Below are 16,873 nucleotides of genomic sequence, written 5' to 3' on the forward strand. Positions count from 1 at the left end.
GCACAGGGGTCGTCTGGAGCTACCGAAAGATACAGCTGGGTATCATCAGCATAGAAATGTAAGTTCACTCCGTGATCGGCGATGAGTTCTCTCAGCGGTAGTATATACAGGGAGAACAATAAGGGACCCAGAATTGAGCCCTGTGGAATACCAGAACAGATGTTGTGTTTGTCTGAGTCAAAGTTAGCTAGGCTGACAAAATAGCTTCTGCCTGTTAGGTAAGAGTAAAACCAAGACAGTCTGTGCCTGACAAACCAATCCAGTACTCCATGCGTTGTAGTAGAATTGTGTGATCAATCGTATCAAAAGCAGCGGTTAAATCAAGAAGGAGAACAGATACATTTTTGTCGTCAGCGGACACCCTAAGATCATTAATTACTTTTACAAGTGCTGTTTCTGTGCTATGACCTTTCCTGAAGCCAGATTGGAATTTGTTATGAACCTTATTGTTCTGTAGGAACACATCCAGTTGATGAAAGATAGTTTTTTCTAAGACCTTGCCCAGAAATGGCAGATTAGAGATTGGTCTATAATTACCCAGCACCAATGGATCAAGGTTGTGTTTCTTGAGTAACGGCCTGACTACAGCCGTTTTGAGTGAGTCTGGAAAGACGCCTGAAAGTATTGAGCTGTTTACAATTCTTAGGATATCTCCAATCACACTGTCTAAAACCTCTTTGAGAAACGGGGTGGGTATTGCATCCAGTGAACAAGATGATGAGGTCATCTGTGATATAGTTTTACGGAGTTCCTCTTCATTCATTTCGCAGAATGATATTAGGCTTCCTCTGGAGTGATCTACATTTTTGCACCATGCACCATTTGCCGCATTTGCAGTGCTAGCAGCAGCATTCATGATACCAGCTCAAATGCTAAAAAAATTGTTTTTAAAAAAGGATGCAAACTCAGCACACTTAGCTTTAGAAGCAGGGAGCGACTCCTTGTAAGCCTGGGGGGGTTTAAGAGATGTTCAATGGTAGAGAATAGGACTCTGACATTTTGCTTGTTGTCATTGATAATGCCTGAAAAATATGCCTGCCTTGCCAAGAGCAGTGCTTTGTTATAGGCCACTGTTGACTTCTTAAAAATATCTAGGTGGATAGTGAGTTTGTTTTTTCTCCAAATTCACTCAGCTCTACGACATTCTTTCTTGAGTGAGCGCATGTGCGCGTTGATCCAGGGTGTTACTCTAGAGTTAAGTTTCTTTTTAGTTTTCATAGGAGCCACTATGTCGAGAGCTGACTCTAATTTGAGATTAAAATGTTGAACCATATCATTCACTGAGGGAGCATCAAGTAGGGGGGGGCACCTGCACACACGCCAGATGACGAGGAAATTCGTTTGCTGCAGATGAGCCAAAAAAAAACGTTTTTTAGCGGTGCCAACCGCTCTACACTTGACTTTGTCCGTATGTCCGTCCGTCCGTATCAGCACGGGCTGAGCACAGCAAAGAAGCAACACATACAAACACACGCACACACACACACACACACACACACACACACACACACACACACACACACACACACACACTTGGAGCTTGCCTCTGCCATCTCGCCTCTTATTGGCCACACGTGCCACTGCTTATCAACGAGGGGTCCAGGGACCCCCAGCGTATGTTATGTTTGTCCGTCCGTTAAGCCCGGGATGAGCACGGGATTTCAAACAGCTATAACTCCAGTTTGCAGCATGCCACCAAGTTCAAATATGCTATGTGGACTTAGACCACCAATAGGGACGAGCATGCATTGCTGAAGTTATCAAAGAGGAGTCCAGGGACCCCCAGCGTATGTTATGTCCGTCCGTCCGTTTAAGCCCGGGATGAGCACGGGATTTCAAACAGCTATAACTCCAGTTTGCAGCATGCCACCAAGTCCAAATATGGTATGTGGACTTAGACCACCAATAGGGACGAGCATGAATTGCTGAAGTTATCAAAGAGGGGTCCAGGGACCCCCAAGCACGGGATGAGCACGGGATTTTAAACAGCTATAACTCCAGTTTGCAGCATGCCACCAAGTCCAAATTTGGTATGTGGACTTAGACCACCAATAGGGACGAGCATGAATTGCTGAAGCCCCGCCCCCTCTGTCTTCCCATTGGCTGGCCTTTAACCAGCCATAACTCAAGTTCACAGCATGCTAGGGAGTACAAATTTTGTCCATGGAGTAAAACCACCAATAGGGACGAACTGTAATTACTTAAGCCCCCCCCCCCCCTCTGTCTGCCCATTGGCTGGGCTTTAAACAGCCACCATTCCAGTTTGCAGCATGCTACCAAGTAAAAATTTGGTAAGTGGACTCAGACCACCAATAGGGATGAACTGAAATGAGTGAAGCCCAGCCCCAAAGGCACCGCTTCCTTCACACAGGGTGTGTTTTTTTATAGTATATTCTGTATTGTTTTTCCCTAGATCAGAGACAGTCATATTAAAACACAATAAATAGTGATCTGTTAGTTCGGGCTTATCAATAATACTGTCAACAGTGATATTCAAACCTTTAGTGATCAGTCCAGGGTGTGGCCATGTTTATGAGTTGGCCCAACGACATGTTGAATAAAGTCAAAATTGTGCAGTAACTGTAGGAAACCCATAGCCACAACATCTGTGTCAGCAATGTCAACATACAAATTGGCATCTCCAGTAATCAGAGTTCTGTCATAATTAGTGGAGCAGATAATGATGACGCGGAGGAGAAGACACACCCCCAGCGCCCACAGCGTCCCCTGTGGGAATCGAACCCAGGACCTTCTAGCTGTGAGGCGACAGCGCTACCAACTGCGCCACCATGCTCCCTCTATATATTTCTTTCTATCCCACGATTTTTGTAACCATATAACCATATTTCAACCATATTTTTTCTCAGCGGGGCTGAGGGTGCATTCCACGAGGGGAATGACGGCATCATGGGGTCTTTTTAGAGGGGTCTCTATTCAGGATATCTGTGATGCGGCCAGTTCGGCTTCGTCCTTAAGCTTTGCCAGGTTTTACAGTTTGGACTAAACTGCACCCCCAATGGAGCATTTGGTCCTCAACGTGGCTTCCAGGCATCAGGCAATATACCATAGGCTGGTAACTCTTCAAGATAACAATAAGGGAGTTTATGAATATTTCCCATAGTGAGACATCGAAGTGAAGTATAAAATAGATAAATATAGGTTAATACCGTAACCCTGGTTCTATGATATACTGAGCGAGATGTCTCGCCAAGACACCCTTCTTGTTCAGACACTAGAAGAAAAAGTGTTATCTTGAAAGTGGCAATACTGACGCCCCTGACCTAATATACTAAGGAGGGTGGGACCTCCTGTCAGGAGCGCATCAGAGTCCAGCCAATAGAAATTGTCTGGAAGTAATGCTTCTTTGTTCACACCAGAGGGCGCTCTACATAGCGAGACATCGCGCTCAGTATATCATAGAACCGGACTTACGGTAGTAGCCTATAGTTGTTAGACAGAGATGTGGAGCCTACTAACCAGTTCAACAATAAATTGATTTGAACTGAAACATAATGCTTTATTGCATTGTGTTGAATCACATTGTATCATATGGTATCACACTGAATCGCATTGTGTAAAATGAAATCGTTATCAAATCATTATCAAACCACACACCCAATGTGAACAGGGGTGAATCGTATCATATCGTATTGGTAGGGCCTTCGATGTATTGTTAATATATTGTTTCGCTGACAGTGTAATGAGATGCGTCGACCTCAGAAATTAAGATTAAGCACCCTAGTGCCTACCAAGGGGCTAGCATCCGGCTTGTAAATTGAGGCTATATAGGAAATGTGACAAATGAATGGCCTGTAGTCGCACTGTTTCTATGCCCTATTCAAGCACATGGGTTTTTAGCCGAACTTTACACCTGATTTTATTACCTTTATAAACGTTGTCATAAATATGATTCCAGTCGCTAGTTTAAAGTCTTCTTTCAATCACCATGATATGCGTTTTGGTAAATTATGGTCCCATCCATTTTAAAATTGATGATAAAGTAGGTTATGTTTCTGGGGTTTCTACTGGTTCTACTGAGTGAAGACCTGCCCTCGCGGCATAGTTTCAGCCAATAGCATTAATTTTCCATTTGCATTTCGGACCGGATATCAACCGGATATAGAACGATGGCGGATTTGAAATCGCTGCAAAATAGGCTTCATTTTCAACCAATGGCGTGACACTGTCAATATCTATTTTACGGTCTATGGTGCCTACTAGTGATGCGCGGGTTGACCCGTAACCCGCGGGACCCGCGGGTCAACCCGCGGCGTGGGTGGGTCAAGTCAGAATTTCGGAGATTTTTTTGCGGGCTGCGGGTGAGCGGGTCAGCCGCTCTCACACGCCAAAAAATAAATAAAATCACATGCTCTTGTTTTGTCTTTATTCCTAATAAGAATAAGAATAATAACAATAAAACAGTTTGAATACACTTGGGGATTATTTTCTAACCATGATTTTACAGAATAAAAAAAAAATCGCGGGTCACGGGGCGGGTTAATCCATAGATTTATATATGGGTTCGCGGGGCGGGTTGAGGCGGGTTGGGTTCCGTCGCGGGGCGGGGCGGGTCATGAAAAAACCCGACCCGCGCATCACTAGTGCCGACACATCTGTGGTGCTTGGCCCTCTCGCACACACCCACCATCTATTTCCTGAAGATTAAAATCTCCAAAGATGTAGAGATAAGGTCTGTAGAACACTCGACGGAAGATACGACTTGGGTTGGGATCGTAGGAATAGAGCAGCGCCTGATTGGCTACTCCATATGCCATAAGCCACACCCCCAGGAAGAAGAGGAAGAAGGCGACATCTTTCACCTGAACAGTAAGAAACAAGAGATTTTGTTTGTTATATTTTTTATTTATTTCTCAATAATTACCTTCTTTCTCGCTTCAAATGTTTTCAAAAACATTATTGAGCTTACTGTTTAGCTGTAAATGACATTGTGTGTTTGTTTACATGGCTGCCAGATACGGCACAAAATCAAGCAGCACAGCAGGTGTTCTGAGTCTTTGATTAGACAGCAGTCTGTTATTGAGCTCAGAGGTCATTATTCAAAAACAACACACTGCTGAATTCCGTAATTGATCAAAAACAATCAAGCATTCAACCAAGCCGTGTAATAAAAGAGCATTAATATCTGTTTTATATCTTACCATCTTGCCAACAATGATGATTTTTGGTCCCATCTCTTTGTGAATGGCAGAGATGTGAATGAGACGGAGTGTGAAGACCATGTAGTCGATACACAGGACACATCTTCCAAACTCATAGGACCACTCAAACATCCTGAAGCACACAAGCAGAAGAAAACACATTTTAATCAAACTCCTACGTTTATGATTTGAAGATTATTATCACAGTTTCTGTATTTCTATCTATAGTAACTATTAATGACAAAAATTCTTTACCAACCTGCAGATGAGACCAATAATGAACAGAATGATGGCAATGAGGTCACACCTGTTCCAGAAATCCTGCCAGTAAAGCCTCATCTTCTGGCAGAAAGTCATGTACCGGTAGCCCACAGAGAATGCCTGAAAGTAATTCAACACATCAATCAAACTGAATCAAGTTGATATAGATATAGCTGCTAGACGATCAGCTGTAAGAGGACAATATTTGCCACATGTACTTACATTACAGCTGTGGCAACATTGCAAGCAGTGAAATTATTTTACTAAGAGCCTCAACAATCTGGACAAAAATAAAAAAATACGAAGATTCAAAATAGTCATAGTAAGCTAAATTAAATACCTAAAAAGCAGTTTTAGACAGTCTATATACGAGAGACAGCGTGATCCCAAACCGACGTTGGCGGTCCCCACGGCGGAGTCGATCTCCGCCAGGGCGGAGTCGTTCTCCGCCAGGGCGGAGTCGGTATCCGCCGCTCCCGCCGACTCCGCTCTGGCGGAGACCGACTCCGCCCTGGCGGAGACCAACTCCGCCGACTCCGCCGACTCCGCCCTGGCGACTCCGCCGATCTGCCATGGCACCGCCAAACGTCAATTTCCGATCCATCGACCATCGACCATTTCTGCAGTCCTCTGGTGTGCTGTTGACTAATCCCCCCCCCCCCCCCCGGGACCCCCCCCCAACAATATTATGCCCTTAGAAAGCACTGCCGTCTGCAACGATGAGGCAGCCTTATAGTTATAAGCTCAGCAGGTCATCTTATAGGCCTACAGCATCTCTCTCAGCATTTCCTCAATACACAATAATCAGCATCTGCAGGAAGCTTCTGCAGATGTTCTATCAGACAGTGGTTTCCAGACTGAGGGTTACCATACGTGAGTGCGCTCCCGGTGCGCAGATCTATCTATCTATCTATCTATCTATCTATCTATCTATCTATCTATCTATCAATTAATCTATCATCCATCATCTATTCAGCCCAAGGACCCCCTAGCTGAGAGAGAGATGAAGCAGGGACCCCCTCTATATTGTATAAAATTGTTTCAGATGCAACTTTTTTTATTTACGTGGTCTGGTCTTTTTTCCCTCTACACCGATAGCTCTTTGCCAAAAATAGCCTTTCTACACGTGATTGGCTAAGCTTGTAGATCGGCTATTTTTGGCTAAAGTTCTCCTCAGAAAAGGGATTCTAGGGTTCAAGTGGTTAAGGTAAAAAAATAAATCATATCACACAAAGATTTTGCGGACCCCTGTAGTAACTCTGAGGACCCCCTAGGGGTCCCGGACCCCCTGTTGAAGACCCCTGATCTATCATCTAAAGAATGCTGACTGCTCTGTCTGTAGCCAGACAGCTATGATGTCAGCTGACAGTAGCCTATATACAATATAGTGTAGTATCTGATTATTAGGCAGTGTGTGTGTGTGTGTGTGTGTGTGTGTGTGTGTGTATCTGTGTGTGTGTGTGTGTGTGTGTGTGTGTGTGTGTGTGTGTGTGTGTGTGTGTGTGTGTGTGTGTGTGTGTGTGTGTGTGTGTGTGTGTGTGCGTGTGCTATTTTTATCGATCTATTTCACTGTATATATTCGCTACGAAGGGTGTTCAAACTGCTGCCTAGGACAGCACTACGTAGGCTGCGAAGGGGTCAGGTTTGCATCTAAATTACTTCGTCCAGGAGGTCTTACGTGCGTGCTGTTTCCCGAAGCCTGTTAGGCAGACACGTAACACCGTGCACTTGAGAACCCGGCCTTTAAGTTTTGTATATTAATTCAACCCATTATAGAGCAGTGCACAGTGCACGCTCTGCAGACCTGACACCGGTCAATGCACATTCGTGAGAGATAGCCTGGCAAGATCTGCAAATGTATAGATCTGCATTACTGTTATAGCACTTGTTTGGGTGAATGATTAAGCATCTTAACATTGTAAATATGTTATAAATATTATTTTTAAATCGCTTGATTTTAATTGCTTTATGTCACTTGGAATTATTTGATAAATGAGGGCGCAGGAGCGCACATGTCCTTCCACAACCCAGTAGCCTAATGGCAATTTTTTTATTAGAAAATGCAGATTTTAATGTGCATCACCTGTTGGGGTGCTGGATAAAGAGGATCATGAGAAGGTCCTTATATGAAATTTACTGGAGCAAAGAGTCATACTAATAAATATAGCTGCAAGCAGCGATAATACGGGGCCAGTGAGAGAGAGACAGACAGACATGGAAATTGGAGAGAGAGAGAGAGAGAGAGAGAGAGAGAGAGAGAGAGAGAGAGAGAGAGAGAGAGAGAGAGAGAGAGAGAGAGAGAGAGAGAGAGAGAGAGAGAGAGACATGGAAACGGAATAGATTGAAAAGAGACATGGAAACGGAATAGATTGATGAGAGAGAGAGAGATGGAAACAGAATGGATTGATTGGACATCTCAACCTATTGCCATTGACAGGAATCGAATTCTCAACCTTCGGACTAATAGGCTTCAACGTTACCTATAGTGCTATAGCTTTGTCCAGGCTGATGTTGTCTGTTGAAGATCATAAACTCTTGCCTTCTGTCATGAACCAAGCCAACACTAAGATCACTCGTTCACAAACCATTTACCAATAGAGAAATTGTATGTCTCCTCGCAACCGAAAACAGTGAAAGCAGCTGATCTACAAGCTCAGAAACACGTTGCTATCTGAAAAGTTTTGAGATTGTAGATCGGCTATTTTCAGAATGAAGTATGTCATACATTGAAAAAGCGTACTCTCAAATAAGCATTTCAGGTTATCTTTACCATTTGCACATGTATTCATTGATACAGTCATGTTGTTTGCAATTCAACTTAAATGAAGTCTGCATCAAGTGAGGCTTGAACTGGCGACCTTGAGATTGTGAGGCACTCATTTAAGGGAGACGCCATTGGACCAACAGACAAGTAACTGTGAAAAAGGAGACCACACAGATGATACAGTTTCACGCAAATAGCTGAAAAATCCTGGGTTTAAGTGTTTTTCAAACTGCTCAAAATTGCGGACAATCTAAGGGCGGAGCTTACTGGTCAAAGCGATAGATGTGTTCCTCATGAGTCAAGGCACAAGTGTAAGCAAGTTTCACGACTTTCGGCCAAACGAGGCATGACTTTTGCCTGTTTAAAGTTTGCATTTTCAAAAAATTGCTATAGCGCCCCCCTTTGGCCAATTGGAGTGAGATTGGTTTCAGTGATATTTGGAATGACTCTCTACATTATTGCAACGTTTCAAAGAAATGTGAGTCTTGCATGTATGTGTTAGGGGCAGATGAATAATTTTCATAAAACTGCAATAGTTAAAATCTATTTCCTCCTGGGATTTTTGAGTAATCTGCACGAAACATTTTACACATGAACTTAGGACCTTTGCCGACAAAACAAAAGCGGCGGATTTTCCATAAGTGAAAAAATGCAGAAGTTATGAGCGAATGGCTGTTTTTCATATAATTCAAAATGGTGGGCGATCTAAAGGTCAGAGGTCAAAAGTCAGACCACGAAAGTTGTCGGGCATGAAGAGACGCATGTGTGTATCAAAGTTTCATGGTTGTAGGTCAAACAGGGCATGAGTTGTACCTGTTCAAAGTTGGCACTTTCAATTGAGTGCTATAGCGCCACCCTTTGACGAATGAGTGTGAGAATTATTTCTTGATAGTTTTTCATGTGCATCTACCATATGGCCAATTGCGGACAATCTAAGGGCGGAGCTTACTGGTCAAAGCGATACATGTGTTCCTCATGAGTCAAGGCACAAGTGTAAGCAAGTTTCACGACTTTCGGCCAAACGAGGCATGACTTATGCCTGTTTAAAGTTTGCATTTTCAAAGAATTGCTATAGCGCCCCCCTTTGGCCAATTGGAGTAAGATTGGTTTCAGTGATATTTGGAATGACCCGGTACATTTCTGCAAAGTTTCAAAGAAATGTGAGTCTGCATGTACGTTTTAGGTGCAGATGATTATTTTTTTTTAAACTGTAATAGTTAAAATCTATCTCCTCCTGTGATTTTTGAGCAATCTGCACGAAACGTTTAACACTTCAACTTTGGACCTCTGCCTACAAAAAAATCCAACGGATTTTCCATAAGTGAAAAAATGCAGAAGTTAGGAGCCAATGACTGTTTTTCATATAATTCAAAATGGTGGGAGAACTAAAGGTCAGAGGTCAAAAGTCAGAGGGTGAAAGTTGTTCAGCATGAGGAGACGCATATGTGTATCCAAGTTTCATGGCTGTAGGTCAAACAGGGCATGAGTTGTACCTGTTCAAAGTTGCCATTTTCAATTGAGTGCTATAGCGCCACCTTTGGACGAAAGATTGTGAGAATTATTTCTTGATAGTTTTTCATGACCATATTCATATTCATGACAATATATATAGAAGACGAAGAAGTGACAGAATACTGCCAATAACAAAACAGGTCCAGAGCTGAGCTCTGGCCCCGTAATAATAGCAGAATAATAACTTTACTTCATTATTTTGTTGTTTACTTCATTAAGTTAACTAATTACGGGGCCAGAGCTCAGCTCTGGACCTGTTTTGTTATTGGCAGTATTCTGTCACTTCTGCCACTTTTCGCAGTTCTGGCTGAACCGTGCAGTCGCTTTTTACGAAACTCGGCCATATGGTAGATGGTCATGAAAAACGTTCAAGAAATAATTCTCACAATCTTTCGTCCAAAGGTGGCGCTATAGCACTCAATTGAAAATGGCAACTTTGAACAGGTACAACTCATGCCCTGTTTGACCTAGAGCCATGAAACTTGGATACACATATGCGTCTCCTCATGCTGAACAACTTTCACCCTCTGACTTTTGACCTCTGACCTTTAGATCTCCCACCATTTTGAATTATATGAAAAACAGTCATTGGCTCCTAACTTCTGCATTTTTTCACTTATGGAAAATCCGTTGGAAATTTTTGTAGGCAGAGGTCCAAAGTTCAAGTGTTAAACGTTTCGTGCAGATTGCTCAAAAATCCCAGGAGGAGATAGATTTTAACTATTACAGTTTTATGAAAATTATTCATATTGTGCCTAAAACATACATGCAGACTCACATTTCTTTGAAACTTTGCAGAAATGTACAGGGTCATTCCAAATATCACTGAAACCAATCTTACTCCAATTGGCCAAAAAATAAATATAATATAGCAATTTTTTGAAAAGGCAGATTTTAAACAGGCAAAAGTCATGCCTCGTTTGGCCGAAAGTCGTGACACTTGCTTACACTTGTGCCTTGACTCATGAGGAACACATCTATCGCTTTGACCAGTAAGCTCCGCCCTTAGATTGTCCGCAATTTTGAGCAGTTTGAAAAACACTTAAACCCAGGATTTTTCAGCTATTTGCGTGAAACTGTATCATCTGTGTGATCTCCTTTTTCACAGTTCCTTGTCTGTTGGGCCAATGGCGTCTCCCTTAAATGAATGCCTCACAATCTCAAGGTCGCCAGTTCAAGCCTCACTTGATATAGACTTAATTTAAGTTGAATTGCAAACAACATGACTGTATCAATGAATACATGTGCAAATGGTAAAGATAACCTGAAATGCTTATTTGAGAGTAAGTTTTTTCAACGTATGACATACTTCATTCTGAAAATAGCTGATCTACAATCTCACAACTTGTCATGGTTTGTGAGCTTGTAGATCGGCTACTTTCACTAGTTTTGGTTCTGAGGAGATGTACAATTTCTTCATTGGTAAATGGTTTGTGAACGAGTGATCTTAGTGTTAGTGAAACAGGGGCTTGGTTCATGAAAGAAGGCAAGAGTTTATGATCTTCAACAGACAATATGAGCCTAGACAAAGCTATAGCACTATAGGTAGTGTTGCAGCCTATTAGTCTGAAGGTTGAGAGTTCGAATCCTGTTAATGGCAGTAGGTTGAGATGTCCAATCAAGCCATTATGTTTCCATCTCTCTCTCTCATCAATCTATTGTTTCCATGTCACTCTCTCTCTCTTCAATCTATTCCGTTTCCATGTCTCTCTCTCTCTCTATTCACTGGCCCCGTATTATCGCTGCTTGCAGCTATATTGGCTTTTATAATTGGGTCTGCAATAAAACGTGCAGACCCAAGTGCTGCAGTATTTTATTTATTTTGGCTAATCTATTTGAGAACGGCGAAGGCGAAACATGAACGAGTTTAGCCCTGAAACATGACTGTCATATCATGACAGTCATGGATGAACTTCAATCGGGTGTTTGCACTTTCGCTCTTTTTAGTACATAAAGTCACATAAACGTTCATATTTTAAGTAAATAAAGTGTTGACCTCATGGCCACGGATGTTACAATTATGTACGTTCCCTCAGAAGTACCCGTATCTTCCGTATTGTTCAATAAAAGCATTTCATTTTCTCCATTTGCTTTCAATTACGCAACCCATCGCTTGGCAGGTATAGATAGATAGATAGATAGATAGATAGATGGATAGATAGATAGATAGATAGATAGATAGATAGATAGATAGATAGATAGATAGATAGATAGATAGATAGATAGATAGATCTGCGCACCGGGAGTGCACTCACGTATGGTACCCTCAGTCTGGAAACCACTGTCTGATAGAACATCTGCAGAAGCTTCCTGCAGATGTTGATTATTGTGTATTGAGGAAATCTAACATGCTGTAGGCCTATAAGATGACCTGCTGAGCGTATAACTATAAGGCTGCCTCATCGTTGCAGACGGCAGTGCTTTCTAAGGGCATAATATTGTCAAACCCTTACACTGATGACTGACAGGGCATTAGTGAACGCAGCTAGGCTACCAGTTATTTGAAGATATTAATCTGAAGATATTAATCTGTTCTAGGCCATTTCAATTGTAGGCTACTGTGTGGAAATAACTGCAGTGTGTATTTATGTAGTAACGGTAACAGCCAGGATAGGTGGACACCAAAACATTCTGGGCACTAGGGATAACTGGGGACCTTCGATGAGTGGGCATTAGGGACATGTGGGCAATTGGAAGAGTGGGCACTTGGGGTGGATAAGAGTGGGTGCCCAGTCTTCCTGGTCACCAGGAAGACTGGGCACCGGGAAAACTGGTGTTAATAATCATTGTTAATAAAGAATACAATCTCACAGGCAGTGCACATAGTGCCCACTCTTCCAGATGCCCAGATGTCCCTAGTGCCCACCATTGCTGTTTCCAATTAAAACATCAGCAGAGATGAGAATTACGTATCTGCCCGTCCGTCCGTCCATCCGTCCGTCCGTCCGTCCGTCCGACAGACAGACAGACAGACAGACAGACAGACAGACAGACAGACAGACAGACAGACAGACAGACAGTGATAGATGACCCCTGTGATAGATGACAGATAGATATATAAATAGATAGATAGATAGATAGATAGATAGATAGATAGATAGATAGATAGATAGATAGATTGATTTCCGAAATTTTTATTTATTCACCTTGGGGGGGGGGGGGACGTGTGGCGATAACATCGGGATGAACTGCGTGCGTGCGGGCGTGTGTGTTTGTGTGTGTGTGAGACAGACAGTGTGTTTGAGTGTGTGTGTGTGTGTGAGACAGACAGACAGACAGACAGACCGACCCAGGCCCTGGGAGCACACTCACTCACACCAAAAATCTACAAGCTCACAACGCCTCGCAGCCCGAGGCGTTGTGAGCTTGTAGATCGGCTATTTTTGAAGAGCTATCAGTGTAGAGGGAAAAAAGAGCAGACCACATGCGTAATTACACACGTGGAAAACTCCGGCTTGATATCGTTTGATAGAGAGAAAATAAATTCATGACTGATACACCAAATGAAAATATAAACTTGACAGATCATAGAAACATTAAAATTATAAGAATTCAAGTAAAATTAACAGAGATCTGGCCTAATGAAATCTCAACTGCTCTGTCTCAATGCACAAAATAGGCCAATCTACAATTATTATGGGTGACCCCTTGGGCCGGGGGGGGGGGTTTCCGGGGGGGGCACGCGGTTGGGGGGGGGATGAACAGCCGTGCCAGAGGACTGCAGAAATGTTCGATGGATCGGAAATTGATGTTTGCCGGTGCCATGGCGGATCGACTTCACCGTGGAGGAAGTCGGTCTCCGCCAGGGCGGATTCGGCGGAGTCGGTCTCCGCCAGGAGGGGGTGGTCTTGGAGTAGGTCTCCGCCAGGGCGGAGTCGATCTCCGCCCTGGCGGAGGCGGCGAGATCGGCGGAGACCGACTCCGCCGTGTCGACGGCCAACTGGGATTTCGCCCCTCCTGCTTTATACTGCATTTTCCGTATCCATATTATGCAAACATACAAATGTGCCAATAGATAAATAACTTGTATTCGGATTATAATGGTGGATATTTTACAAATAAAGGCAGGTTTTGTTCATGTATTCTTTTTTGTTTATTTGTTATATTAATGAATATGATTCAAACCTAATTCCACTGTTGTACTTATAGGTATTTATTGGATGTGTTAACACAGGTGTGTGTTAACACAGGAAATGCAATAAGAGAGAGAGAGAAGCTCCCTCCACTCACTCACCTGTCGGAACTCCTCACATGTGAAGGTGAACACCCAGAAGTACAGCACGTATTCACTGATGGACGGCCCACTTGGGGGCTGTGGCTTAAAGTCCACCAGCAGCATGTAGGCAAACAGGAAGAGGAAGAGGATGTACATCACTGTATTGCTCACAAAGACAGAGACTGGAGACCAGCAGGGGCAGAGAAGGTTGACAAGGAATTTCCACCATGAGGTTCTTGCTCCACCCCACCAAACCTTAGACATCATGGACTGTGAAGCAGAACGGTCAGTTTTTTTGTCTGTGTCTGTGTTAATGTAACACACAGATGAGTGTAATTTAACTATTGTATGTCATTTGATTTATATAAGCTACAGTATATTCCAAAACTATTTCTCAGAACTACAGGTCATTCGTTTTCTAGGTTAAAAACTACAGCAGGGTAAAAACAGTCCCATGTGTAAGAACTCATTTGGACAGTCTGTCTTCTCAGTAAAGTGGGAAAGACTTAGGAACTCTTTCGTTATCAGTCAGATTAATCACAAATAGAATGAGACCATTAATAGCTTGACAACATTGTATTCATAAAATGTTAATACAAGTGTGAATATTATATTTGATCTTGGCGTTCAGGCTCTGCAATACATAACTCCCTGCTCAGCACAGCAGACAACCATTTAAGAGCAAGAAGATATATGTACATCTTTAACAAAGCCCCCCACCCCCAGTGTTGGGGTGGTGGTGGGAGCAAACAAAGTGTGACTCATTTTGAATAGAGCTGATTCGTCTAGCATCAGTTCTATGTTCCCGGCTTACCCCCCAAAAAGGTTCTACTGTATGTTCCCTGGGTTTTATGTTCCCCACTCACCCCAGCTGTACCTGTCCCTGCTCCACTCCCTGCTGCACCTAACTCTAGACCAATTACATCGACTGCCATCAGCGATTACCCTGGGTTGGAGAACTTGATTGCATCATCGTATGGCATCCCAAAACCAACACTCCCCATCTTTGACAGCGGACGAGAGGGTTCAAGGTTCAAGGTTCAAGGAAGATGGCCCTTGATAACCTGATGAACAATCACCCACAGTTAAGTGAGCAGTACAAGTACCAGGTGTTGCTCGGTCAGCTCCGGCTTCCAAGTGCTCTCCATCTCGCAGGAGCCTTCATGTATGACCTTCGACCATACACCTCCGCCTTATGGGCTTTGCAAGATAAATATGGGCAACCACGACAGCTTGTGCAGTCCGAGCCTGGAGCCATACTGACGTCTCCAACCATCAAACCGGGAGACGCTGAGGGTTTTGATGCCTTCGCATTGTCTGTGCAGTCCCTGGTGGGAATGCTTATGATCCTCGAAGGACAAAGTGGATCGGAGCTCAGATGTGGATCCCACGTTGATCGTCTTCTGAGCAAGATGCCTCCAGCGCTCCGTGACGGCTTTGTGGAGCACTGCTTAAACCGCGGCATCCTCCAAAGTGGCTCGGGACAGACCTACACTTTGCCTGACCTGGCAGTGTGGTTGCAAATGAAGGCCCAAGCTAAACGTCTGGCCAGTAGGGCGACAGCTCTCTACAAGGACCAGACCCCCAAGCCTCAGGCCTCGAAGCCTGGGAATGACGTACGTGTCACCCGTCCGAAGGAGAGGACAACAACAGTCCTTCTCAACACAGCTGAGAATACAGACAGCTCTGCACCTCCGTGCTCAAAGCCTGCTCCGAAGTTCAAGCCATATTGTCCACACTGTGACAACAAGGAGCATTATCTGAACTCCTGCACAGAGTTTCAGAAGTTCGACACCGGCCAAGTTGTTAAGTGGATTAAGGACGGACAGAGATGCTTCAAGTGTGGCCGAGCGCATAAAGCCGAGGATTGCACCCTCAAACGACTCTGTAAAACCTGTAATGAGTTACATCTCACTGTCTTCCATGATGCAGTTCAGGAGATGTCAGAGAAAGCCTTCATGGTGAGGGTTCCTCCAATAAAGGCCTACCTTGACCGACCCAACCGTTCACAGAAGGTCATTCTGAAGGTGGTGAAGATCCTTATGCACAATGGACCACAAACGATGGAAACATATGTTGTGCTCGACGACGGCTCTGAAAGAACCATCATACTGCCACATCTGACACACTGCCTTACAAAAGTGAGAAGGTTGCCACTCGTGCCAAAGAAGTCCAGCAGGCCCTTGCCTTGCTCCAAGAGGCCTCCACCAGGGTGGAGGCTGATGGTGTTCTATGCCATGCTACTCCTCTCCCCCGTCGAGTCCCAACAGTTGACCCTGTCGATTCGCTCCCCAATGTTTCCAAGTTCACCAGCTGGAAGGAACTTGTCCAAGCTACAGCCCGGTCCCTGCATGGGGCGGCCGACCCTGGCACCAGCCAGCCATGTGGAGCTGCCGACTACATAAGCGCCGAGACGCTTCTATTGATGCAGTCACAGAGGGACTCGTTTCCAGAAGAAACTAAAGCCCTGAAGGACGGTTGTTCCCTTCCATCCGACAGCCAGTGGAGGAGGGACTTCCAAAACTCCAAGATGAGGACACTCCAAATATGGCCTGATAGGGTTTCTCCCTGTTTTTCTCATGTCTCACGAGACATTCGGGGGCGGCTGTGTACAAAAGCCCTTGCTGCGCACCTGAATCCAATTATGACCCAATTATGACTGACTGGGTCAGAGACCTGCAGAGCTTCATTCAGTGAGCAGACCTGCTCTGAGCAACATGCAACAGGACCAGAGCTCTGCCTTTTTCTATGTTTTTGTTTGTGTGCATGCATGACGCAGAGACCACACACATACGAAACTGCATACCCTGTATATCCTGAGCTTCATCAGTAAAGCCTCCAAAAAGGATTCTCTGACCGGAGTCTATTATTTCATACGTGATTACTCAAACCACCGAGGTCCCTTCCTCACAGTTAACGGCAGTTTAATACTGTATATCATGTCTTGCCAAAAATGCAGAG

The 16,873-nt window shown here is 44.0% G+C and overlaps 1 protein-coding gene across 1 annotated transcript in view; it reads right to left on the reverse strand.

Moving 5' to 3' along the window:
• LOC311035133 (transient receptor potential cation channel subfamily M member 5-like) overlaps positions 1–16,873 on the reverse strand; it is a gene marked incomplete at its 5' end in the record, with an annotated part of 112,279 nt that overhangs the window by 58,520 nt on the left and 36,886 nt on the right. Inside the window, 4 exons of the mRNA XM_084043215.1 lie at positions 4,646–4,820; positions 5,160–5,292; positions 5,419–5,540; positions 13,931–14,182. Coding sequence (XP_083899341.1) covers positions 4,646–4,820; positions 5,160–5,292; positions 5,419–5,540; positions 13,931–14,182 — 682 coding nt within the window. The remainder of the gene's footprint in view (positions 1–4,645; positions 4,821–5,159; positions 5,293–5,418; positions 5,541–13,930; positions 14,183–16,873) is intronic.

Source organism: Gymnoscopelus microlampas, assembly GCF_963454915.1.
Source record: "Gymnoscopelus microlampas genome assembly, chromosome: 19".
NCBI lineage: Eukaryota > Metazoa > Chordata > Actinopteri > Myctophiformes > Myctophidae > Gymnoscopelus > Gymnoscopelus microlampas.